The sequence below is a fragment of the Poecilia mexicana genome, unplaced genomic scaffold, assembly GCF_051168715.1.
Source record: "Poecilia mexicana isolate PSO_F unplaced genomic scaffold, ASM5116871v1 scaffold_17, whole genome shotgun sequence".
NCBI classification, from domain to species: Eukaryota; Metazoa; Chordata; class Actinopteri; order Cyprinodontiformes; family Poeciliidae; genus Poecilia; species Poecilia mexicana.
Window position 1 is genome coordinate 24,625,991 of NW_028263386.1, and position 25,834 is coordinate 24,651,824.

Genomic DNA, 25,834 nt, shown 5'->3' on the forward strand with positions numbered 1-25,834 from the left:
AGGTCAACAATTTAGAAGTCTCCAAAAATGAAAAGGATTCGCTTGTGCAGAAATTGCTCAAAAATGCACAATAGCACACGGAAATTATTTTTCAAACAGAACCATCGTGGTGTAAAACTTTCACATATGGGACATTAGAGAAAGCTGTGTACAATTAAGACGATTTCCACCCTGTAAAGCCTGCGGCAACGCTCTGCAATCAATACTCCTCCAGAGATGCACATTCGCCGCATGATGAGGTCGCCGCTCGCAGAGTGACAGGGAATGAAAAAGCACAAGGCCAAGCGCCTCTGGCCGGCTGCCAGTGGAAACCTGCGCTGCAGAGGGAGTATGAGTTGGGACACCTGAGATTTAAACTCAATCACATGGAAAATGTTACCCACGCTTCCTCGCTCCTGGTTTTCTTTTCCCGACTTTCTGCTGCTACTTCAATTACTGGAAACACAAGACGCCTTTGGAGGGTCTTTGGGATCTTTACCTCCATCACACCCTTGCATGTAAAAACATTACTCTTTCACCGGGGAAGTTGGTAACTTATCTTTTGAAAGCCTGTTTGTTGCCTCCTCACCTTGTTGCATAAGGGAGATTAAGTGAGGATCTCCTTATGCAACATGACGACGCAAACGGCTGCCTGAGCCAGGTGAGCATCTGGCGGCCATTGGAGCACGCTTGTGATGTTTGATGAAGTCAGTGTTTGGGGCTCGGTCAGCACAGCATTCGTCTTGGCCTCTTTCCCACGGGGCTCCTCGAGATACATGTGGAGGCAATTTGTTGAAATTCTTTGCAAAGAGGAAAAAAACAAAACGAGGGGCAGCAATGGCCTTGGGATTGTAGAGCTGGAAATCAATTTGAAAGGTTCAGACTGGTTGGGGGTATCAGCTTTTGGAAGTGTTTGAAACTTCGCTTAATATGAGGAATGACTTCATTTTGTCTGACGTGAATTCTTTAAACGGACATGTATGCGTTATTGCTTTTGCTCCCAAGCTGTTTAATCCGGGAATCTGTTCATTGGACCGTCCACAATGGCTCTCAGTAAAGTGAAAAGGAACCAGTTAATGGTTTTAAATTCAGATGCAGTAACAAATGCAGGGTTTTTCACAATTTTTCCTATTTTTTTCCAGCAATACTTGCAATAAACCTTCACAAAGAATGACACAAAAAAACGTACCAGTAACATCTTTTCAGATTTGTTTTCCTTGTTATTAGGTTGTAATTTATGTGATTAAGAACAAAAACATATCCATCCACTTTTATGTTTGAATTCTAAAAACAGAAATAAAATGCTGGTTCTGTAAAAATGACAAGAAATTTCCTAAAGTAAATATTTGCCTGAAAAGTTGTCTGCTCTCAAAAAAAAAAAAAAAAATCCTGTTTGATTTAGTTGTGCTGAGAGCAAGAGGGCTAGACTCACACATTAGCTTTGGTTCTGTTTACCCAGAATGCACTGCACTGTAGTCGTCTCCTTGCTTTTGGAGCCGTCGTCCACAGACGAATTCAAGCCAAACTTTGCTTTAAAGTTCAGGTAAAAGTCAGGAAAACAAACCGACATCTAAGTTCACATCAACAACTTTACAACGCAGTCAGAGCGACATGAATGTGTTGTTTGGTCCTGGAGCCGTTTTATCTTTCTTCCCCTTTCAGGCTCTCTTCCGTTGGCAGACGTGAAACTGAGACACATGCTGAAGTGATTCCTGCTTTATGTGAACTTGGAGAGTTTATTATCACTTGGATTGTCTTAAGGGGAAGTTTGGAAGAAATAAGCCAATGATGCATCAGGACTCAGAGTCACATTAGTCACAAAGATGTTTAGAAGGAAATATGTATTCAGAATATAAGTGGGTGGGACTTTGGAGGTACTTTCATGGATTTGGTTCTTTGGAACCAAGTCTTATTTTTTTTTTTACCTTCACTACAAATCAACAAAAAGAAACATTACTTGGATTATTCTCTTTCTAATGGACCACTCTTAGCTGCAATATTTTTGCTGACTTGTCAACAGGCTAACAACAGAATCCAGTTTATCTCGCAGTGTTTATTAGACGGTCCCAGACGGGAGACTCTCAGCGAACGCTGCCCTGTCTCCAAATCTGCTGAAAGAGAAGTCTGGCTCGCCTCCTTAGTGTTTACATTGTCCAGACAGACAGAGACAGCAGGAAACATAGATGCAGACTCAGAAAGACTTGCAGCTGGAGCACACACACACACACACACACACACACACACACACGCACACACACACACACACACACACACACACACACACACCCACGCACGCACACACACACACACACACACACACACACACACACACACACACACACACACACACACACACACACACACACACACACACACCAAAATCACTCCTAGGAGTCAGGGCCTCTGGATAGGGAGGCTGGATTGGGTTAACCTCAGGGCTTAGAGTAGTTTTAAGGGCGGACATTAGCATTCATAGAATGAGAATGACCTAGAGAGTGATAAGAGCGAGTTACGCAACATGCGAAAGGCCTTCTGTGGTCAATGAAAGGCGTTCCTGTTTTGGGTCAGCTCAAAAAACAAACATTTAATAAGCATAAATTAAACATGTAGTGAATTGTGGTATCATCGGCCTCTTTGCTGGAAGTTCTGGAAACCAACTGTATGCCATGAGCCAAGAATTCCCCTCCTCCCCTAAACTTGTCAGAGCTCGGAGACCAAAGTCCCCCATGGGAGCCAGCCGTCAACATGCCGTTGCCTGAATAAGAAGAGCATGCCCAGCAGAGCTGTAATGAGGTCACTTATCAGCCAGGGCATTTCAGAGGGTGTGCCCTGCTTCCTCTAAGCGTCCCTCCATCTGTCAACGCGGGGACCCATGACCTCTGCCGCTAATGCCAGTCGAGTTATGTGGCGTTATGAGGCTCTGCGACCGGCTCCAATCTGACTCAAGGAGGAGGCAGAGTGCTTCTTGTGTCTTAAGAGGAACTCAACAAGGCCTGACTCTTATTTGTCTTTAGACAGGCTTCAGGTGAAAAACAGCATAAGTTTTTGTGCTGGTTAACAATATGAAATAGAAACTAATCCAAAGAAAGCTGTAAATTCAAGTTAGAATCAATGTATTGTCAGTTCATTGTGTAATAAACAGCACAAAGATAAACTAGATATTTGTTTGAGATCTAACACTCAAAACAACCCTTAGTTGTTGAAGCAGTAGGTCTCCTGGATCCATAAATATGTGTTTGTGGTATCTGGCATCAAGATGTTAGCAGCTCGATTTTTGTTTAGTACACCAAACAGATGCTCAGCTGTCTTGAGATCTGGGGAGTCTGAAGATCTAATCAACACACCCAACTCGTTGCTAAGCTCCTCAAACTATTTCTGAACCGTTTTTGTTACCTTGCAGGGTCCATAGTCCTGCTGAAAGTGGACATGGCCATCAGAGAATACCGTTTCCACCCTGACTAGTCTGCACCTATCTGCCTTCACACTTAGATACTCTTTGGAAGGAGGCCTGGCAGACTTTACCTCCTGCGGCAACTCAAGAAGTACAACCTTCAGTAGGAGTTGCTGGTCATACTACATTACTTTATTTAATCTCTCTTATGCATTTGCACAAACCAGCTGCCACGGAGACAGTTTCTACTCCCAGGAAGATTCTCTGATGAACACAATGAACACCTTACAGCAGGGGTCTCTAACCCAAGTCCTTGAGATCTACTGCCCTGCAGGTTTTAGATTAATCTCTGCTCCAACACAGCAGATTCAAATTATTGCTTTTCCCCTTCTGCATGCCAACAAGTTTGGGAAACGTCTGGAAACTAGCTATCTGTTTGAGTCAGGTGTGTTAGAGAAGAGGTTGTACGTAAAACCTGTCAGACAGTAGATCTTGATGACTAGGGTTTGGAGACCCCTTACTTACAGCCTATGTACTATCTTCAAGCTAAGACCACCTGCACTAACATAACCAGCCTCTTTCCTAAAAACATGTCTGTACGTAGACATGCATGTGCATACTGTTCCTTTTATCCTTTTTTAAGTTTCCTCTAAAGTTTCCATATTTATACCGTATACATACTTAAGATCTGTTCTGATATCACTGCTTGAGCCAAAGACAGATTACCTTGTTTGTACACCCAATCTTTGCTTGTACTTGTATGTGTCATCTAGTCCCGAGGATCCAAAAGCTCTTCACCTGACATTTAGTCATTCACCCAATCACACGCTGATTGTGGTAAGCTACTGGATAGTAGCCACAGCTGCCCCTGGGCAATCTGTCAGAAGCGAGACTGCCATGCACCAGCACCACCTGGGCCCTCCGACCACCACCAGCAGCACCACCACCCAATGACACAACAGAGCGGGGATTGAACCAGCAACCCACTAATTACCAGATGAACTCCTACCACAATCACCACCATCGTCCCCATTTTGACCAATATAACAAATTCTGACGAATCCTGCAGAGGGCAGCAAAACTATAGGAACCTTCTGCTTACTGTCCACTACAGGTCTGCCGTGTCGACTTCCAGCATGTTGTGAGGATGCTTGTTTCAGTTTGCTGGGTTTTACTTTGACCAGGTGAGGTAGTCAGATATCTGCACTTTCAGGAACTTCATAACATCCCCACTCACTATGCTAGTCCAAAGTGACTGCATTAGGAGAGAACTTACCAGTAAAGTAATTTAACTGCTAACAGACGCAACAAACTGCGATCTCAGTGGGAGTCCTGATGATGCTTTAAGTGCATTTGTGAGTAAAGAGGGGCAAACAAGAAAGAGAGATTACTTCAGAGCAACCACAGCAGCATATCTAGAGTCCCTGTGAAGAAACTGTAAACGGCACTGGGTAATTGCTTCACAAATAACAGCACTTAAACTGTGGCAGGAAAACACAACAACACTTTTTTTTCCTTTTTTTTTTTCCAGCAAGACCACATGAAAGGGATTCCAGCATGTGAATGTTGAAAGCTGCTGATCAAGAAAAGCCTCTTTGAATCTCATTCAGAAAAATGTCTCCAGATGAAAATAAGAGGGGGAAAAAAACAGATTGTTGAGCCGCAGTGTGCCAGTGTGTTGTTTTCAATTAGAAGAAATGAAGATATCTTTGAGTGAAAATGCTCCACAGATGATGTTGTGGAGGAGGAGGGGTGTTAGGGACTTGGTTTGCAGGCCGAAATTTGCCAAGTGTTTGACAGGGAACAGAACGATTCCAGTCAGCGCAGTGTTTAGCAGAAGAGAGTGTTTACACCTTTTATGGCGACGCTGATGAAGACACGTTCTACAATTTGTTACCAAGAAAGGACGGGAAAGCTAACCGTTATATTTTTTTATATGAAAGTAAATATACTTTTATTTTACCCAGCTATCGATCATAAGTGGCACATGTTTCTTATTTCTCCTCCAGATTCCTTTTCTCTGACCATGGCTACACACAGTGTTACTTAAGACATTACAGCAGACAAGGTTCAAAAGGTCCATTGCACCATCACCAAGGTACTATTGCTTCAGGTATAGACCAACAGTAAAAAAAAAAAAAAAAAAAAAAAAAAAAAGAACTCAAAACCCCCAGATATTTTCATAATAAACCTGTTGCTGCGCACTGCTAGTCACCAGAAATAAACTAGATTCAGGTCTCTATTTGGGCAAAACTTTAAGTTGTTTGTTATTTTCTTTTTGTCTTTGAATTCCTGTAAAAAACCCTGGATTAACTTAAGTAGGAATGTTGCTGTATACTGTAAAAAGGTTTGCCTTGCCTCGAAGTAACAATGTTTTAAAGTTACAGTTGATAAGCTGCACGTCTGTAAAGCAGCAGACTGCAGGCTAGTTAGCAACCAAGATAATACGGTCAGAAGGTATTTATTCTATGTGACCTTAATAAAAAGTAATGCTCTAGATAATATTATAATACATGTAAAAATACGTTAGGGTTATGATAGACATCTGTGTTTTAAATTTTCATTTAAATATAGTGATCCAGACAAAATATTACTGGAGGTTTTTATAGAGGTTCACGCCACATAAAAGATTAGCATTAGCACTAATTTATCAAATGTGTCTATATTTAAAACGGTGAAAAAAGCTACATAAACCCAACAGTCCGGTGTCAAAAAGAAGGTACCCTTTCAATCATTAATTACTGCTCCTTAATCATGAATTAACTGTAACTAAATATTTTCAGTTCATCTTCACAAGCTACTCCCAGACTTGACTGCTGTCATATCTGGGAAATCAAGACACTATTTAGAACCTTCATGACAACATAAAGTAGTCGAAAAGATATCCAAAAGCAATGCCTCATACTCCTAAACTAAATAAATTAAAGAATAAGTGGGAAAGAAAATCTTTTGTCAACTTGAAATGGGCCACAGAGGTAACAAACCGTCTCTAAGGCTGGGTGAGAGCCAGACATCCACAAAAGGATAAGACATGAAACGGTGGCCAGCCTGCCAAAATACCTCTGAAAGAAAAGAGATAACTCACTTACCCAGGAGGTCCCAGCAGAACCCGACAACATCCGAAGCACAGCGAACCTCACTCGGCTAAGTTACAGTTAGCGTTCATGATTCGACAATAAGAAGCAGCCTGAAAAAAATAGTTAATTTCCAACACCTTTAGGAAACAGCTTGAAAAAACTGAGACACTAGCCGCGTGTTTCCACTAACCATAGAACGGCGCAAATTAAAATTACGAAAAATAAATTTGCATGCGAAGTTTAAAAAAAAAAAACAATATTAAACAATTAAAACAACTCACATTTTTCGATTAAAAAAAAAGAATTTGTTGCGCTGGGATGAGGTGGTTTTTCAGCCGTACTGAAATAGATGTATAGTATGTCGCACGAGTCACGAACATGAACAGCCGGATGTTACTACTGGCGAAAACCACGAAGAAGAAGGCAAGTAGTCTTCTTGTTTGTAGTTTGTCCACCACAGCTCTCACGGCGTCAAAGTTGTGTGTCGTTCCAATGTGCTGACTACAATTTCCCCAAAACGCCGCATACGTAGCCACTCACAAGTACAAGAGGCTTGTGTAGCTCCAAAGTCTGAACATGGTCAGTTCAGAATAACCTGGAACAATCGATCAAACAACTCAATACTAACTTTGAAAACCCATGATGTCAATGAAACAAATGTATCCAGGCAGTCGGGGGGAAACTGTCATGTCACCATAAACAATAAAAGCCGCATGAGCCTGGATATAACTTCTGAAGATTTTAATACTCACCACAGCCCACCAGAAATGTAAGCTGAAACGGTACCAAGATGAGGCAGTATATCTATTTTACAATAAATGCTGCCAAGTTTTTGTTAGCGGCTCATATGAAGAGAGTTCATACATGTGTTCTTTGGTCACACTGGGAAAAAAAATAAATGTATAAATAAATATTGGGTTCTGGGGTTAAATCATCATGTGGACTTTTGTCTGATGGATAGATCAAAGAATGCCACTGTCTTTTCTTCAGAACACCGGCTGAGCCTTTTTTGGGGCCCTACATATATGTTATATTTAAAGTTAAACCGTTAGATAAATATGAATGTTTCTTTTGTTCCAATTTACATTTCTGATAATTTGCTTGTTTCTTTTGTACTCACCATTGTTTGGCCCCAGCAGGCATGGGATTGGCCGGCCCAGCACTTCCTGTTTAAATAGGTGTATAACGTCACTAATTACATCACTTGGTACAACCAAATGGAGGTTTTCTTTTTTCTATTGTATTGTTTGTTTTTCTGGAAGTAACCTTTTGAGTTTCCCTGTATTAAATGTTTTATTTCGCAGACCAGTAAGTTCTGTAGATGAGTTTGTGAGTTAGATTAATAATCTTGTTTCTGCTTCTTTGTTTATTTTTGTTATGCAGTTTGACCTGTTTTCTCCTGGTATTGTCTAATAAAGTGCAAGTGTGTTGTGACAAGTACAGAAAAGCCTTAATAAATTCAACCTTATGCACCTCAAATCCTCAAATACTTGACACCCCTTTTAAAATCGCTTTAATGGTTTTATTTTAATAGTTGAAACCAAATATACCTTAATGTTCATTAATACGCACAGCAGGAACCGTTTTAGAACTACAGCAGAAGCTAATGTCTATGGTCTTCCTTATCCTCGCTCTTCAGGGTGCAACCAATCAAACGCCGAATACAATGAGTGGTGCTCCTGGATTGGCTGCCTTGTAAACACCAGCCAATAGCATGTCAAGTAGCACTGTACCTACATATGTCAGCTTCCTAAATTGTATTTCTTCTTTTGTATATTTTAGATATGTTGTACGAAAAAATACTTCACCATCATTAGGCAGAAGTCAACTCTGTTACTCAGGTTGCGTGTTTGTAGTTCAACTCTCTTGTTAAAAGATTGTCTGTCATGTCAGAGATAGATGTATTAGCCTCTGGACAGATCTGTAGGCAAAACACACTCCAGCTAAAACAAAAGTTTTCCACCTAAAGCCCACTTTTGCATTTTATTAAGCTAATCAGCTCTATTTGCCTGAGTTTCTAACAACAATTAGCTTAAGATAGTGTGTGTGTGTGTGTGTGTGTACACTCTGAGCAGTATGATTCAACCTATGTATGTTCTATTCTACGTTTCATGGACACAAGGAGGTCTAAATGGATAATCCAGGGCAGTAAACACAATTGTGCAGCTTCTAAGCATGTCCACATGCTAGCATAGTCTGCCACTGTGGAATAGGTTCTTTGTGGACTTTATATTATTCCAGAGGGGTGATGCGGAGCAGGGTTAAAACCTGGAATGTTCACTATTTCCCCACAGGAAGAGACTCGTGGAAGTCTACCACTGCCCCACGCCCAAAATCTCCTCATCACACGCAAAGTTGGCTGCCTGCTTAAATATAACACAAAAACCACAAAGAAACGTTCCACTTCATTTTCCTTTTGTGTTTTTATTAAAGACATTCTTTCTATAATACAGTTTTATGGTATAAAATTTCACATTACAAAAATATTAAAAGGTTGTTGTTTTATTTCATTTTGTTTTCATGACAAAACAAAACAAAACAAAAAAAAAACAAACCCCAGAACCGAAGGAACCTGGTTTTGACCCGCTTCGTTCTCATTTTTAATACAAGTTAATATTCACTTCACTGGACGCTGTTTGCCTCACACAGAAGCACGTTCTACATTTACACAGGTCTCAACGCAGAGTCATAGTGGGCGTTTCTGCAGGACACAAACAGGACACACTTTACAACACGTAGTGGCACAGTGAACTTTCTGAGGCAGTCTTAGTTATTTATAAGCGAGTCTGGATATTTTAAGGCACTGGCTTCCTATATATGTTTCACAATGGAGTCATGCAAGCAAACTGCAGGTATTACATTAGGTTTATGTCATCTAGAGATTCGCAGATCAGAGTTCTGTTGTCAATCTAAAATTTTGTACAGATTGTATCTATGGTTCTAAAATAGATTGTATCTATGGTTCTAAAATATATATTAGTTAAAAAAACAGCTAAATGTGCAGTTCCTACGGTTAAAAGTTATAATAGCAGCCTATATCTAGTAATATCAGTTTAAGTTGAGTCATTAATTATTTTTAAATGAACCAATTAAATTTGATCGGAGGCGACGTCACTCTGTGTGAGAAAGGGGTCACAGTAAAACAGGAAGAAAATAATAGAGTTAACACTATGAGTTGTTTTTGGCATGAGATCCTAGATATTACAGTGGTTAGTATGATTAGAGTAGTTGGTACTTGGAAAAAGTCCAGAAGTATTAACACCATAAGGAGTCCAGAGCAGCTAGCATCCCTCCACAGTAAATACAGCTAACCTTGAAATAGCTTAACCGTTGGTTCTTCTTCTGACTCAAGGTTAAAACATTTCACTGATACCAAACACCACTAGCTCCATACAACAATGTCCATGTTGAAGCTTGTCCAAGGGTAACTGTATAACCTCTTAGCCTTCGTTACAGTGCGATCCCTGACTTTTTGAGTTTCCAGCTGGTCAGTCACAGGTCAGCGCATCTCTATTGACATCCCAATTATGTGATTTTACAACATAAGCTACTATAAGTAGTATGTTTTTGGCATCGTATTGCAGAGATTACCATAAAATTACAATGGTTAGCATGATTAGAGTAGTTAGCATACTTGGAAAACTCGCATATGTTCAGAAGTGTTGGAGTCCAGCCTGAATGAGCAGCTAGCATCGCTCCATTGCAAATATGGCTAACCTTAGCTTCTTAAACTTTTGGTTCTTCTTTCGACTTGTTTTAAAACATTTTACTGATACTGAACATGGCTAGCTTTGAATAACATCCATATCGATGATTCACAAAGGCTAACAGCTCCATGCTAACCATGGTATTAGCCTTTGTTATGGTGCATTCACTGGTTGGAAAGGACTAGATTTTTGAGTTTCCAACTGGCCAGTCACTGGCCAGTGCATCTCTACTGGCAACACATTCATACATAGCTACGTAGCCATAAGTGTTTTAGGAAACCAAAGATAAGTCATGGGTTCATGTGATCAAATTGCATCATTCATTCTTGTCTCCATATACATTTATATGCTAAAACAGGTGCCTCTTCTCTGCCACACTTTTAGGCAATGAATACTGAAATATATGACCTAACATTAAAACACAAAGCCGTCTTAAAAAACACACACACACACACACACACACACACACACACACACACACACACACACACACACACACACACACACACTCTGACCCAACACGTGAACACCCGTCTGGCACATATATGTCATTTCATTAAACGGCTCAGTAGGGGCCCATCCATGCCAGCAGAACGAGGCCCACATCTAAAACCCACCCACATCGTCACTGTATTTTCCACATAACTGTAACGTCTGAGGGAACACTGAACTACACACAGAGTGAAGCTTTCCAAAAGCTTTTCAAAAAGGTCGTTCAAAGAGGTGACGAACAATACCAAAGGAAAATAGTGCTTTAAAAGTCACACATGCAATGGCTTGTAATAAACTAAAACAATATCCTTCCTGAAATAGAGGAATTTGTATTTTTTTTTATTATTCTGTCCAAATATGAGTCACACAGTGAGGAGCAGGGCTATGAGTGGAGCCCCAGTGCCAGAGAAACAAAATGCAGAAAAGCCGCACACAGCTTTGTTAGCAGCTGCCATTCGCAGGCTTATGCTTGATTTCCGGACTTTTGTTCAGAAAAACCCCCAAAAAGTTCTTCATAACAGAAGAGAAGGTCAAATACTCCTTGTGTAACATAAAAAAACCAAAAACCTCATCTCACCTCCCTACACATTCACATGTCTTGTGAGATTTTGGGAAAAACTTAAAAAAAAAAAAAAAAGTTCTTCAGAAAGAAAAACTTTCTTTAACCATTTTCTGTGGTTCACTTCTGCACTTTCCAGAGAGTCCATTTTATTCAGTAAGAAGAAGTGGCATTTCTTGCTTGCAGTCGGTTTTCAGCCTTGTTTCTACACCATGGTGAGAGGGTTGCCCTGCTCCCGGATGTCTGCTGGAGGAAGGCAATCTTTCTTCACCGGCATTTGGGTCACAGAGCACCATCTTCTTTTGGGCCGAAACAAATCGGACACAAAGAAAACCTGCCAGGCAGAAAGAGAGGGGATTCTTTAAAGGTTTGCAGTTGGCCAGAAAAAAAAAAGACTTTCTACTCTTTGTCTTGGCCTAAAAATATAAATATAACTTCCTGCCTATCCACAATTATTTATACTTAAAAATTATATAATGGCACTTTTAATGATTGTGGCTAGTTATTCACTCCTAATACCTTATCTGTAACCCTGTTCGGTTTACAATTTGATGTGGACATCTTGGACAATTTAGAACACACACACACACACACACACACACACACACACACACACACACACACACACACACACACACACACACACGCACACACACACAAATGTTGTTCATGATTTTTTAAATTGTTAAACTCTTTGCTAACTTTTGTACATCTACCAATAGACATACGATAAAAAAGCTAACAAATATCCTCAGCATCGGTGATGTTTAAACTAGCCCTTCAAACATGCAATACTCGCTGCAGTCCTCCTCCTAAACAGAAGGTGTCTCTGCTGAGAAAACAGTGTTACCACTCAGCACTTGGTCTCTGAAAAAGTACTACAGGAAGTCAATTCAGAAGTTCCAAATTTAGCTACGTACTTTTAACATCTTCATCCTTTTGAGCTCGTTTTTGAAGTCAAAAACAAAAGATGCAAGGCTTAAAGGATCGTTTTGTAACAGCACTCAAAGTCTTTAGCTAACTGTAGCTATGTCTTGATACGACTTTACTGTTTGTTGCTACCCTCTAAAGGTCCTAGAAAATAATTATAACAACTATGTTCGGTTATTTATAACATTTACATATACACATAACAAAAACGACACACAGTGCTGAAAAAAACCCACAGCTCGTGCAGAAATAAACAATATTTAAATTCCTGTCAATGGCACAAACACGAAGTGTAAACCAAAAAGTGTAGGCTGAAGCACAAGCTTATTATACCTTCACTTTTTTATACATAAAGCATCAGCAAAATCAAAGCAGCAAAGTCTTTCCTGTATATTTTTCTGAAACAAGTCTCCAGGAAATTTCAGATAAGGCTGTAGACTTATAAAAGAAAACATAATCAAACCTTATTTTATTTAACAAACTGTTTTTATAAATTTTTAAAAAATTTGGGTCATAGTTTGTTTCTTTAATTTCTAACTACTTCTGTATGATGTTCTGAGTTCTACAAAAATAAAAAAAAATCTTAAGGTTTGCAATGTAAGAAATATTTCATTAGATAAAAATGAAATATTTTATCTGCTGTTATAATTTGGATGTCTTTATAGATGAGTGTGACGACTTACGACGCAGACGGCCACCAGGGCGCCCTGAAAGAACCCAGCCAGGACGTCGGAGGGGTGGTGCTTGTGGTCGGACACCCGGGTCAGGCCAGTGTAAAAGGACATCATGATGAGGGTGAACTGAATTAACGGGCGCAGCAGGCGGGCTCCTTTCCAAGTTAAGCGAGACTGCAGGTAAAACTGTAGACCAAAGGAAGTTTTTTTTTTTTTTTAAAGTTATTAAAGAACAGAACGAGTAAAAAGGACAAACATCTGGAAACTCACCACCAGGTAGAGCATGGTGTACATGGAGAACGATGCGTGTCCAGAGAAGAATGACTTCCTGAGGAGAACGTTCATCAGTTAGCATCGTAGCGCTTAACAAATGTCCAAACCAACAGCATTTGCTTGTGGGTGACTGACCCATGGGTTAGCACACCATACCTAGCCTCTTGGACTTGGCTCTCTGGCCCTTGACACTTGTACTCCGTAATGTAGCCCAGGGAGCAGTTGATGGTGGAGAAGTCAGGCTTGCACACATCGATGAAGCTTGGCCGCAGGCGGCCTATCGACACCTTGGCGATGTTGGTGAAGGACAGGCTGATGGCACAGCCAAAGGCAAACAACCCAATCTGTTTGTAGAAAGCAGCAAAGTAGGGGTTCCCGACAAACGACTTGGTTCCTTCGCTCATAAAGAAGATCCTGAAGCTTTCACCTATTATGATCTGAGAGGAGAGAGAGGAAGCGGATGTCGGTGAAATGGCCTTTTTGAAGTTATCGTGAGCTACTGAAGAACAATGGACATTCTGCTCTTTGCCGTTTTGCCTCTTCATTGTTTCATAGCTTTGGTGGTTTCCTATTAGACCAGGGGTGCTCAAGTCCAGTCCTCGAGAGCTACCATCCTGCAACTTTCAGCTGCATCCCTGCTTCAACACACCTGAATCAAATTAATGGCTCGTTATCAGACCTAGAGCTGATCCCGGTCTGTTGGAAGTAAGGATACTTCTAAAACTTGCAGGATGGTAGCTCTCGAGGACTGGACTTGAGCACCCCTGTATTAGACTTTTTTGGGTTCAAAATGGAGAACATTTTAAACCAACTCTGCATTAACTCAGACCTGTCAGGTGGATATTTCATACCTGCTTTGGCAACAATTTAAAGTCATTTTGTATGATTTGCTCAAAGGGTACTGTAAAGAAATCTGGGCATATTGGTACTAATTTGTCGTATATCATCAGATTGAACCAGCCTAAACATTAATTAGAACTAAAACGAATCACTGACTGGTAACTGAGACAAGCCTTGGGGTTTGCTTGAGTATCAATTATCTATTTTAATTTGTCAGCACTTTATGTAGGTCTTTGATAGACTAGAACGAAGTACTGAGCTTTCTACACATTAGGGCTGCCAATATGCTGAATGTCTTTACTCTGTTATACTCTTCCTCTGAGCAAAAACAATGAAAAAAACCCCATTGAACATTGACCATTGCAGGGAACAATCAATGGGAGATGAATATTCATGACTCAAAACAGCTGTCCGAGCTCAAAAGTGCCTTCCCTGCCCCCTAACCTCATCTTCTTCTGTTGTCTTCAAGCTGTTTACAATTGAAGCTGTGGAGGAGTGAGAGACAGATGGGGGAGGGGGGAGGACAGAAGGTACAGAATGACAAGAAGGGAGGATGGAATGGCAAAGAAGATATGCTAATACGATTGAAGGAACAATAAGTGTTGCAAGTAAGGGAGGAGAGGCAGAAAAGTGAGAAAAGGAATGAGGAGGAGAGTAGGGTTGGGGGGAGTCACTGCTGGTTCTAATCAAGGAAATGCTGAGCTAGGCGACGTGTCTGATTGGCGGCGGCCAGATTCCACCAGGCGCATGTTTGTTTTTCCCCCCGCACAGGCGGTCTTTCTGAAAATGCGGACGTCTGACTGTTTTCACGTTAGCATCTCGAATTCATCGCGCATTCTTCCGAGGAGGGGTTGGGGAGGGGTCAGTGAGCCTCGGTCTGGAAAACACTGGAGATTTAACAAGCAGATAAAAAAGAAAAAGTGTTGTTTCCACCACACAGGCCTTTAGAGCCAGATGCAGCTACCCCAGCTGGAGGAAAGACAACACATCTGGTTCCTCTTGTGCAGAAGGTTTTCACTGAGCGAACAGATGAATCGAGTTGCTTGGTAATGAACGCGCAGCGCCTCGAGAAAGCCGTCATGCACCTTGAACTTCTTTCCACATTTGGTCACACTACAACCACGAAATTTGTTGGGTTTTATTGGGAGTTTACGTCTACTTGGGAGGAAATGGGAGTCCAATTGTGTCTAATTTAAATCAGTATAAATCCGGTCGTTCTGCAAAGGCCTAAAGAACACCAGCAGACAGGGATATGGTTGTGATGTTTAAAACAGAGCCAGGTTATAAAAGACAATATTTTAGTGGGTCTGAGGTAACTCTGGAGGAGTGGCAAAGATCCACAGAATATTCAGGAGACTCTGTTGACTGGACAACTGTTATTTGCCCACTTCCTGTACGGATGAGTGGCTTTCCTTCCAAAAGGAAACGGAAGCTGGTCAGAGTTGACGGAGAGATGGTTTGAGAGAGAAGCCCATTTGGTGTCTGCAACACGGCGACGATGTGAAAATCTTACCGTAACGGAGGAAAAAGAAAAAGAAAAAGAAGCTGATTTGCTCTTTGGATAAAGTTTCAAAAGTGACAGCATATTATTTCTACTTTCACCCTGACAAAGGCCAGCATAAATTACATAAACTACAAAAAGGCCACGACCTCTCGGTTTCCCTCCAGCTCTCCGTCTCTGAGCAATGAAGCACTAAATAAGTTTGTTTTTTCTTCTGCTTCATAAAATACAAATGTTGGCCAGAGCTCTCTAGGTGGGGTGTTGGAGATGGATCCAAAAGTCATGTATTGCTGGGGGAAAATGAAATATATGGCCATTTTTGTTTTTCCTTGTTTGGGGCCCTCACCACAATTCCACCCCAGCAATTATGGTATTTAACCAAACAACCATTGCGTCAACCGTAATTACACAGCCTGCCGGCTCCTTCTCACCCCTGTGGCTTTAGGTCTGTGCAGTACTCTGCTCCTGGGGGGCGGTGGGAGGTGAAGGGCAGGGTACACAACACATGCACCCTCAGCCATGAAGCAACGCGGTGTCGCTCGGCCGAGGTGAAAACTGGACATATTATGTGAGGTATAACATTTAACTTTTTAAACGGGCCTTATGTTTTGGGGCTGGGAGCTGCGGGAATCTGTTTGCACACAAACGACCCATCTGTGGTTGTGAATGTATTACTCTGTGGCTACCGAGGTGTTGGGGGGAGAGGGGGGCAGTAGAGTTTTGTAAGCACTAACTACACGCTTGGGCAGGCTCCGTCTACTCGGCGCGGTCGCTGCCGAGTTCTTACAAAAGTCGCTGGAGTTTAATTTCGGTTTCCATGTAGCGGCTGAGTCCTTTAGTATGAGTTGTTGTCTTTAGACGGGGGAAAAAAAAATCGTCTTGTAATTTTCTTCTTTATTGCTGTATCTGTCAAAAGCAGCCTGGCGAGAGACGCTCAAATAAAACTGCACGAGTTCCAACAGTAATGAGTTTAATTACCAGACTCTGGGCTGAAGATGCTCAGCTTTCTCTCAGTAGAGTCCTCCAAACTACTCCAAACTTCACTTTACTGTGAAAGTCCTAATCACTTTAGTCATCTTGCTTCCTCTAGGAAAAACTCAGGAGAGAGTGTTGTCGGTTCATTCTCATCTGGAATGCTCTGGAGGCAGCGGCTCTGGCTGATGGCCCAGGTGTGGAGAAGAGTCACATCAGTCATCATTCAGGATCATCTTAGTTTTGTTCCCTCGAAGCCCCGAAACGGGAGATAAAGTTCCAAAACGTTGTTTGAAGTAAGCATGTTTATGCCTGTGTTAGTAGCAGCCCTCATGTAGAAGTGTTCAAAAACTTGCATAAATTGTATTTTTCTTTTGTTTTAAAAAGTATTTGTTTGGAATAAACCCTAAATCGTTGGATAGTTTTAGCAAGTGCTTCTATCCATTTGCTGATTTTATGAAGATCAACATACGTGTCTTACTTTAACGGCATGTTCTCTTGTCCTTCTCATTTTCAAGGATATCCAAGGGAAGCCTATTCCCATCATCTTTCTGTACTGGAGTAACAATACATCACTGATTACTCTTTAAAATATATTTGACACTATAAAACCTAAAGAGAAGGAAAAAATCGAATTGTTTTACAGTTTGCTAATTGGTGGCAATAATTGTGGAACCAGTAATCTGGTAAAATAAAAATACATTTGATGCTTTTAAATTTGTTGGAATATTTTATTTTCAATGTGATAAGAAATAGTTTTTACTACGTTCCTGAAAAAACTATGGATTGAGCTGCAGGTACGCTTTGAGGCAAACATGAGCAGCTGTAGCTGATTGGACGGTTTGCATTTATGTTTAAATCATTGTTGTAGACAGAAAACATGTAATAGCTTCTACTGCAAACAGGAATAATAATAATAATAATAATAATAATAATAATAATAAAAAGATTAGCATGAGAATTCACATGGCTCCCACAGGTGCTGCTAGTACTTGTGAGCGGCGCTGAAACCCGAGGAGTGAAGATGACATTAGTGATGAGAGTGAGGTGACTTACAGAGAGGATGCTGATTAGAATGCCTGTCGCGCTAAGCAGAGTGTCGCTAACGATCTCTCTGCTTTTGGCCGGGTACCTGATGGATTCATCGTCGCAGTAAAACCCTCTACGGTACGGCTGAACAGCGGAGGTCTCAATGACCAAGAAAGGCAGGCCGGCTAGCGTGTAGAGGGCGAGTGAGTGGCACAGAGAGGGCGGAGAGGAGGTTGGGACGGGATGGAACGGGATGGGAATGGAGTGGAAGAGAAGGGAAGGGAAGCAAATGGGGAGGACGGAAGAGGTGGATGGGTGGGTGAGAGAGAGAGAGGGAGACAGAGAGAGAGAGAGAGAGAGAGAGAGAGATGGAGGTGCTAGGTTAATGACACGCAAATCACAGAGGCAGTGGTGGCAAGCAGGGGATGACAAGAGAACAGCTGGAGCTGGCTCAGTTCGTTCTGTGGCTGTTATCTGTGACTAATAAAGTGATGACTGCTAATTGGCCAGTTGTTTACCGAAGGATCCGACTCGGGGTCGTGACTCAGCCTGTCAACTGAAGATTGAGGATGCTTTACCTTAGAGCTGTTTTTGTTTTCTGTAAGGAATCATTCTGTCGAGCTGAATGTTTCTGAGAAACTCATTTTATAAGGGATATTTGAAAAATAAGCTGAAAATTTGAGCTTGTGGTTTTGTCTCAGGACTGTATTTGGAAGTCTGTTACTTTAATGATAATAAGCAGCAAGTTGTCCAAGTTGGGCTCAGAAATTGCATCATAAAAGTAAAAAAAAAACAACCCCTAATGGTATTGATGAGTTTGAATCAGTGGGAATCCATCTGCTTAGTAAAAACATGTAGTAAAATCGCTTTAAGATGCACACATCCTTATTTAATTGTAGAAAATTAAATTGCATGGAGAAAATTCCATTATCGTAGGATCCAAAGTTGTGCAATTTAAGCTTGCCAGCTTGTTTTAGCTATTTGAGACCCTTATAACAAGAAGGGAAGTGGCTCTAGAGTTGAAAACTTAAGGAGTCAAATCATAAATACTTTACTGACTCAGCATTTTGAGTAGGCATTAAAAAAAGGATGGAAAGTGCTATTAAACATTTGTTTGCAAGGTCGGAATACCCAAGTGGATAGCGGTTAGCTGCTAACGACACTAGTTGGTGTTAGCTTCTCTGGTTCAAAACCCTAGTTCTACACAAAATTCTTTAAAACACAATTTGAGATTTAAAAAAATGTTTCTTTGGAATTAGCCATATTCTAAAGAATTAGCTAAAATTTCTGTAGTAAATTAGCCAAATTCTAAAAAAGGAATTGGCTAATCATAACGGTCTCATATACTACAACGTTGCACATGAACTACAGTAGATTATTCTGCACTGATTAAACTCTTTAAAATACATTTTGTTAGCTGTCAAACCTTCACTCTGTTGGTAAAAATAAAAATACTTTGTCTCATTTCATAACCTTAATATGAGGATTTATCATTTCCCTCATTTTTTAACAAATTCTCTTCTTGTAGGATTGTAATTTGAATGTCTTAGATCTAAAATATATTGGTAGGAAAAGCAAAAAAAATGTATTATTTCAATTTGGGACAATTCATATCTTTAGATATTTTGGTAAAATGGTAAAATGAATGTACACCAGCGGCTGCCTGAAGGCCGGGATTTGAATAAACAGTGGAAACTGGTGGACAAGTAATGTGCTGCATACATGATTTGCAGTCAATGGGACATAACCACCGCGTGTGACTCGGAGCCTGTGGAAGCCATCAAATGAGTGTGTGATGTGAAAAATCCAGCCACTGGCGAACTGAGCGCACTCCGACACAGGCTTCCCCTCATCCTCCTGCTTTTACCACACCAGGACTTACAGAGAACACGGGCAGAGAGATGGCCGTAGCTGTGAGAACAGAAGTGGGCACCGAGCTGTTCTTATAGGGCAATGTGATGCTCTGGTCGTCACAGAAGAACCCCCTCTGGTAAGGCACCCAGACAGAAGACTTTTCCAAAAGCATGCCGACAAGAATCACTGCATGGTTGGACAGATACATGAGTGGAAGGTGAGGCAGGTTTTTTCAGAACATATTTATAATAATATATATATATATATATATATATATATATATATATATATATATATATATATATATATATATATATATATATATATATATATATATATATATAAAAAACGCTTAACTTGGGAGAGAAAATACAAACCGCTTTCAGGAGTTCTGAGGACAGCATCTTCATAAGTTTAACCGAACACCATTGCAATTAAAATAAGAAAATTCTACAGAATATTAAGATCAAAACTATTTATTTTGTCCACTTATTCCATTCATTTCAATGAGAGCGCAGTGAAAATGCTGAAGTACCAGTTTCCCCAAAACTCTGTGGAAGAAAGCAGTAGAAAAGATTTTCCTTCAAGCATAGTATTGGACAAATTGAAATTATGTAAAGTTTGTGATTAATAGAAACACACCAATTAAAAAAAATAAAAAATCCTGAGCTAGGATGAGGTGGATCGAAATCTATCCAACCTGAGTCATATATTCATCAGCCAGATGTTACTACTGGCAAAAACGAAGAAGAGGACAGGAAGTAGTAGGAGGATGATACTATTTTGGGGGTCAATTTCCAAGGCTCATTTGTAAAACCACCACATACAATTTCCCCAAAATGTCACATACATAGCCATTCCTAAGTATAAGATACTAATGTTTCCTTTGACGGTTGATCAATGTAACCATTTACATTCGTCGCTGCCATGATTTATAAATGACTTATTGCATTAAAAATCTTTTAAATTCCTTATTTTATGGAAACACCATATTAGTAATTTTGTTTTTACATTAGCAGAATACAGAAACATTCAAAGTAATTACTAAAGGTAACCTGTTAATTCCACATTTTTGCTTAAATCCATGCATGGTTATGAATTAGTGAAACTGCGCAATTTTAACCCATGGCAGTTACCTTTCCAGTCTCTAACACCGAACTATGTCAAATGTTTGCTAAACTGGAAAAGAAAAAAAACAAACACCTTGAGTGGCACTATATTTCCGGTCGCGGCTTTGAGGTAGACCTTAAAAGGGCCTTTTGAAGACGCCTTGTGGGTATTTGTGTCTGATCGATTTAGTGTCTTTCACCACTTGAAGTAGCGAAAAGATCTGTTCTTATCTGCTGACAACAAACAGACCGGATGTAACTTAGCCAAACAGCCAATACGGACAGCTTATTTCCTCGATCTTAAGAGGCAGCGATGGAGGACTTTGATATCCCGGGGTAACTGAGGTACCCAGGAGAGGCCCTCAAATCTCAAGAAAGAATAGAGAAAATATGCTTCCACTTCACTTCAAAGTGACGCTGGGCTTTCAAGTCGGCTGTGATCTGCAGATATAAAGAAAAACAAGCAGACTGCTGGTGTTGGGGAGGGTGGCGGGGGCAATTTCTTAGACTGAATGTCAACACATGCTTGACTTGCTGAGCCCCTCAACCTGACATACCCAACCAATTACACACACACACACACACACACACACATACACAGAACTGCTAGGTTGTGGTTTTCAAGGTCCAGCTGGGCCGAGTTCAGGTTACAGAGAGTTCTGGCGCTCTGGGAAATCCAGAATGCCACTCGGCCTTCCACGTTCAGCAGGGTTCACGTTATTAACTTTCAGCCACTCTTCAAACAAATACCTACGCCGGAGCGACATTCCGCTCTGAAGCTGTACCGGAGGAAAAAGAAAAAGAAATCGGGCGGGACATCTTAATGGGCCTGTAACTGTCAAAACATACCGCGTTTTACAGTGCGTTTACTCCTGAATGTCAAATCCCCCAACGGTTTGGTTTATCTGTCTCTGAAGAGAACAACACAGGAGGCTATCCAGACTGCTGATATGACGGAGAAAAGACCTCTGCAACCCCTTTAAACCCATTCACTCAGACTCAGACTAACCACAAGCCAGGAGGCGTTCGGAGGGCAGAGATGCAAAGAGAAGAAAGGTCTGGCAAACGCATTGATGAATTCACGAGTCCGTGGCTTTTAAATAAACCTTAAAATGACCAAGCACAGTAGATGACTTCTTGGAAACAGGGTAAAGGGAGGAAGAATGACATGAAACAGAAGGTCGCAGTCAGATCCCGGGTTACAGGCATTCGGCTGTTTTTGCTTCTCTCTCCTGACTCGGGTGCCATGACCCCTGGCATCCGCCTGACACTGCAGCATCAGCAATGAGTACGGCTTCCTGGGATTTTTCCCCTCCTGCCCGCTTCAGTCGAGCCCACATGAAACATCAGAGGGCGGTGGTGAGAGCCGGTCGCGCCAACGTCAACACCTGTCAGCAGGTGTGGGCAAGTTTTCCGGCACTAGCTCGATGTGAAAGACAACAGGAGCGAGAGAAAATGCTGAGAAGATGGATTTAAAACGGCAAAGAAAAAGTTGAGTTCTTCACATCAGCATCGGTTGGTCTCTGACAAGTTTGGTTCGTTCAACCAGGAGTCCTACTTAGTCATGGGTCAACAACCAGATCAATGTACAAATAATTACAAATTCAGCTGTGTAGAGAAATGTTTAATTTCAGAAAATGGATCATTTTCAAGGATGCGCCTATCTGACTTTTTGTGGCTTACACAGATTTCCAATTTGTCTTGAGCTCAGACCCGCCAATTCTGATTTTGACCGATTAGGACTACTACTTTGTAATGTTAGTGGTAGTTTTGACCCGAGTAAAAATAAATGAATTCATGAATCCAAACAATGGAAAATTTGGGGAGTATTTTTTGTTTAGATGCACTTAATGAGTAGGGAATTAAAAGATGGCAACTCACTGTGATTTTTAAAGGTAACCATTTAAAATTACAATTGGAAAGTTAGCATCTGTTGAGCCCAACTAATTAACAAGTAAATATAAGCTTGTCTGAGTTGGGTTCCTCTATAACCCCCCATTCAGATTATCCTTTTGTTCATGGATCTACATGTTTTTGTGATTATTTTGGCATAAACTAAAATGTCCTGATAAAATGTGAGGGTTTGAAGAAGACCAACTAATAATTTATACACCACAGTATAGTCATTAACCCGGAGCCACTGTGACCTGAAAGCAATTCGTTTTTGCTTAAAGGACTGGATGCATTTAGGTAGCTGGGGGTGAGTATTGTGATGCAAAGTTCAGAGCTGCCTTATGCTGATGAATTCTACGATTAGTAAGCCACGCCCCTTTGGTTCTGCAACCGCAGCTTCATGCTATGAAAGTCCTCAAAGCCTGACATCTCAGAAATACTTCATCATACCCAGCTATAATTAATATTCTGCATCTTAAGCACCAGCAGGTGTAACTGTTGGTTTTCTGCAAGTTAAATAAAAAAGAAAAACCAAGTTAATCATGTTAAACATTTCTATTTTTGTCTTCAGGCATGTTTTCTCTTGGCCCAAACCTAGTCTCAACATAAAACAATCAAATGATGAGGGGTGTTGATGGGTTCTTCAGTGCCTCACCAGGTTCTTATGTCGTCTGTGGAAAATGCTCAACATGTGCTGGAGGCGTTCAGCGAAACACCAAGATGTGACTGTAAAAACAAACATTTTCCACTTGATTGCTTGCAGTCTGCGGTGGAGTGCGTGAACATGTCTGAGCCCTATGTGCGTGCGCACACACACACAAACAAATGTATACATACACACAATGATGTGGCTGTTTTTAAGCTTTCAGCTGTGCCTTCAAAAAACCAGTTGTACCACAGCTGAGTCTGAGGTAAAACTTCGCTCATGTTTCCACAGCGTTACAGGGAAACAAGACGAGCCAAACGAGCTTGATGGATAGAAATCATAAAGATAGAAAGGTCACCTGCTGGTGACATTTTTCCAACATACAAGTTGAACAAGTTTTGTTTGTTCAGGTGTACAATGAGAGACGTTTTAATCAGCTACATGGTGTGTTCCTCAAGTGACGGTTCTGAGTTGTCTGGTTAGAACCAGACTGTCTAGACAGGGAGTTTAAAAAATAAAAAATAAAAAATCCCTAAATGAGAAAAAAAAATTTTATTTCCAAACTAACCTTTCAAGATCTTTCTCAAATGACAAACTTCATAAATGTTTAATGGTATGAGTATCTTTGCTTGCATGTTTGGCTTATGAGCCATCCACTTGAACGCCATTAGAAGATTAACTGGGAAACACTATATCCACCTTCCGCAGTCTAATGTAAACAGAAACGTTTCCCGTCAGATCTGAGTCAGGATGGCATTTTCCCGTCAGAAAACTCTTGTCTTTACTGATCTACAAAGAGGAGGGGAGCCGGAACACCGTAAAACAACCAAATAACGTCCTTGGAGGCAGGAGTAACTGCGCCGAGAGCGGACCAAGGAGATTGCTAGTTGTGGCCCACAGTTTCCTACTTGCGGTCAGACTCTTTAACCCGACATCTTTAGAAAGAAACACACTGCTGGTTTGTTGACAAGTTTTCTCTCTGTGATGTTTATGGAACAAATGATGGAGATTTACCCTCCTCAGAGATGAAAACTAGCCTGACTCTAAACATAGCACATGAGAAAAAAATAAAAAAAAATTTTTTTCTACAAGATTGTAAAACAGTCAGTGGATTTGCCATGAAGATGGAACAGCATTATTCTTAACATCTGGCTTGCAACTGTGGCTTCACACTGACATGTTATGGACATGTGGTTACATCAAGCATCAATTAGTACGAAGAACGAGGTAAATCATTTTAATTTCTAAAATATTTCAGCATCAAAAACTAAATCTACCAGCAGCTGTTGTGAGATTTTTAACACCGACATTGGTCTGGTAAATAACCACTTAAGCCAGACGCACAGCATAAAGTTCAGCAGATGTTCACATCTGAAGCATTCCTGTTGCTGTGAAGAATTTGAGCCATTCTGAGAAAAAAAAAGTGTAAAAAAACAGAGGTTCGTATGGTTACAGGTGTGGGTGGAGAGGGAAGAAATGTTGGAACAGTTCATTAGTGGGTTTCCTCTAAGCCAGCCCATTTTCTGGGACCAAGGAGAAACAGAACACAAGAAACTCATGTAATATTTGGAAAAGATAAAAACAGATTATTTTGTGGGTTAAAATGGAGCTTCTGAGTCCGACTGGAGTTTGGTTTTAATTTGTAGCTGCTTCAAGATCCACAATTATGCACCAATCATAATCCTTATCAGAGTTTACAATTGGAACTTAAAATCAGCCATTGCAATATATTAAAGTAAAATACTTTAAAGTCAAACATGTGAAGGCTGAATCACATGCATTTCCCATTATACTATCACTTGTAAATGTGTTTTTAAAATAAAATTATCCAGGATGGTCAATAAAATCCCTGTTGTTGGAAAAGATTTAAAGTTTCTCACTTCTGAGGTTGAGAAAGGCAGAGAAATAAAACTCAGCTGAACAATTCTTGAACAATATTTGACTCCATTACCCAGTCTGTTATACGACTTGTCAAATAATGTGCGCTTAATTATGCGGGTCTGACTGGGGGATTAAGCTGTCATATTTCATTAGGGTCGACAGACCAAAATGGGAACCAGAAGTGAAGTAAATTGAATAGAAACCCGCTGTCTTCATAAAATTAGATTGAATTGAAAGAGATTCTAGCTCTGTAACCACCTTAAGTTTGGTAACTGTAAACAGCTGCTAAGCAGGGCGGGGCAATAATAAATATGTGACGGTAGACATGTGATAAATATCAAAATAATATGCGTCAGATATATTCAGTAATTTCACTGAACTCCGAATTAGAAACGAACAGCATTCTGGGAATCTATCGGCCAGGTAAACGAGGTTGGCGGCGTCAAGTAACTGGGTCTTTGGTTACCTAGCAACAACCTGTTGAATAGCAGCAACGGTTTCAGGTATTGCCACCCTGCCTCATAATTTCTTAAACATATAAAATAAACAAACACCTGGAGTGAAAGTAGAAAATGAGTACAACTGGAAAATAAAAAATTGTGGATAAAATCGGAAACGTCATGTCACCAGTTTGGCAGTATTAAAATAAAACGTTAATTACCGATATCGACTGATAAGAAGCACTTGTCTCGTGAGACATTTTTCAGCCATAATCACCCAATAAGTTTGCTTGAATCGACAGATTCAATAGTTGATTAAATCATAACACGTAGGGCTTTTAAACCTTCTATATATCACACGGTCACATGACACTTTGTAATACCACACGTTGTGTATAAACGGTAGTATATGTGAGCTGTGCTTACCTATGAACAAGCAGAAGAGATCCACAGCGACCAGCAGCTTTCTCCGGCTGCGGTTGGGGCAGATATTGCTGCCCAGTGAACTCTTCGTGTCGGCTGCCATGATCTTCACACAACGTTGCATTTAAAACCCTTTTATCTATGCGCCTCTATTCGAAAGGAGG

General features: G+C 40.7%; 1 protein-coding gene across 2 annotated transcripts; it reads right to left on the reverse strand.

Moving 5' to 3' along the window:
• Window positions 1-8,851: 8,851 nt before the first annotated feature.
• On the reverse strand, window positions 8,852-25,816 carry LOC106929348 (phospholipid phosphatase 3). Of its 2 annotated transcripts, none has more exons than XM_015006214.2 (6): window positions 25,674-25,816; window positions 17,452-17,609; window positions 13,239-13,519; window positions 13,080-13,137; window positions 12,819-12,995; window positions 8,852-11,539 (listed from the first exon to the last, which is right to left on the reverse strand). In XM_015006214.2, exons 1-6 carry the CDS (start codon window positions 25,792-25,794, stop codon window positions 11,411-11,413), a joined length of 924 nt encoding a protein of 307 aa, XP_014861700.2. In that variant the 5' UTR covers window positions 25,795-25,816; the 3' UTR covers window positions 8,852-11,410. The 2 variants fall into 2 exon arrangements, with proteins under 2 accessions (XP_014861700.2, XP_014861699.1); XM_015006213.2 differs by lacking the exon at window positions 17,452-17,609 and adding an exon at window positions 19,307-19,464 and having other exon boundaries at window positions 25,674-25,815.
• Between the last annotated feature and the right edge of the window lie 18 nt (window positions 25,817-25,834).

Bases quoted from the DNA above. Each gene is read 5' to 3' on its own strand.
- LOC106929348 (XM_015006214.2), bottom strand. From the start codon at position 25,794: ATGCAACGTTGTGTGAAGATCATGGCAGCCGACACGAAGAGTTCACTG. The intron at 17,610-25,673 runs GTAAGCACAGCT...TCTACACGCTAG, and splicing joins TCTCTTCTGCTTGTTCATAG to CCGGCCTGCCTTTCTTGGTC. The intron at 11,540-12,818 runs GTAAGTCGTCAC...TCTGCCTGGCAG, and splicing joins CCCTGGTGGCCGTCTGCGTC to GTTTTCTTTGTGTCCGATTT.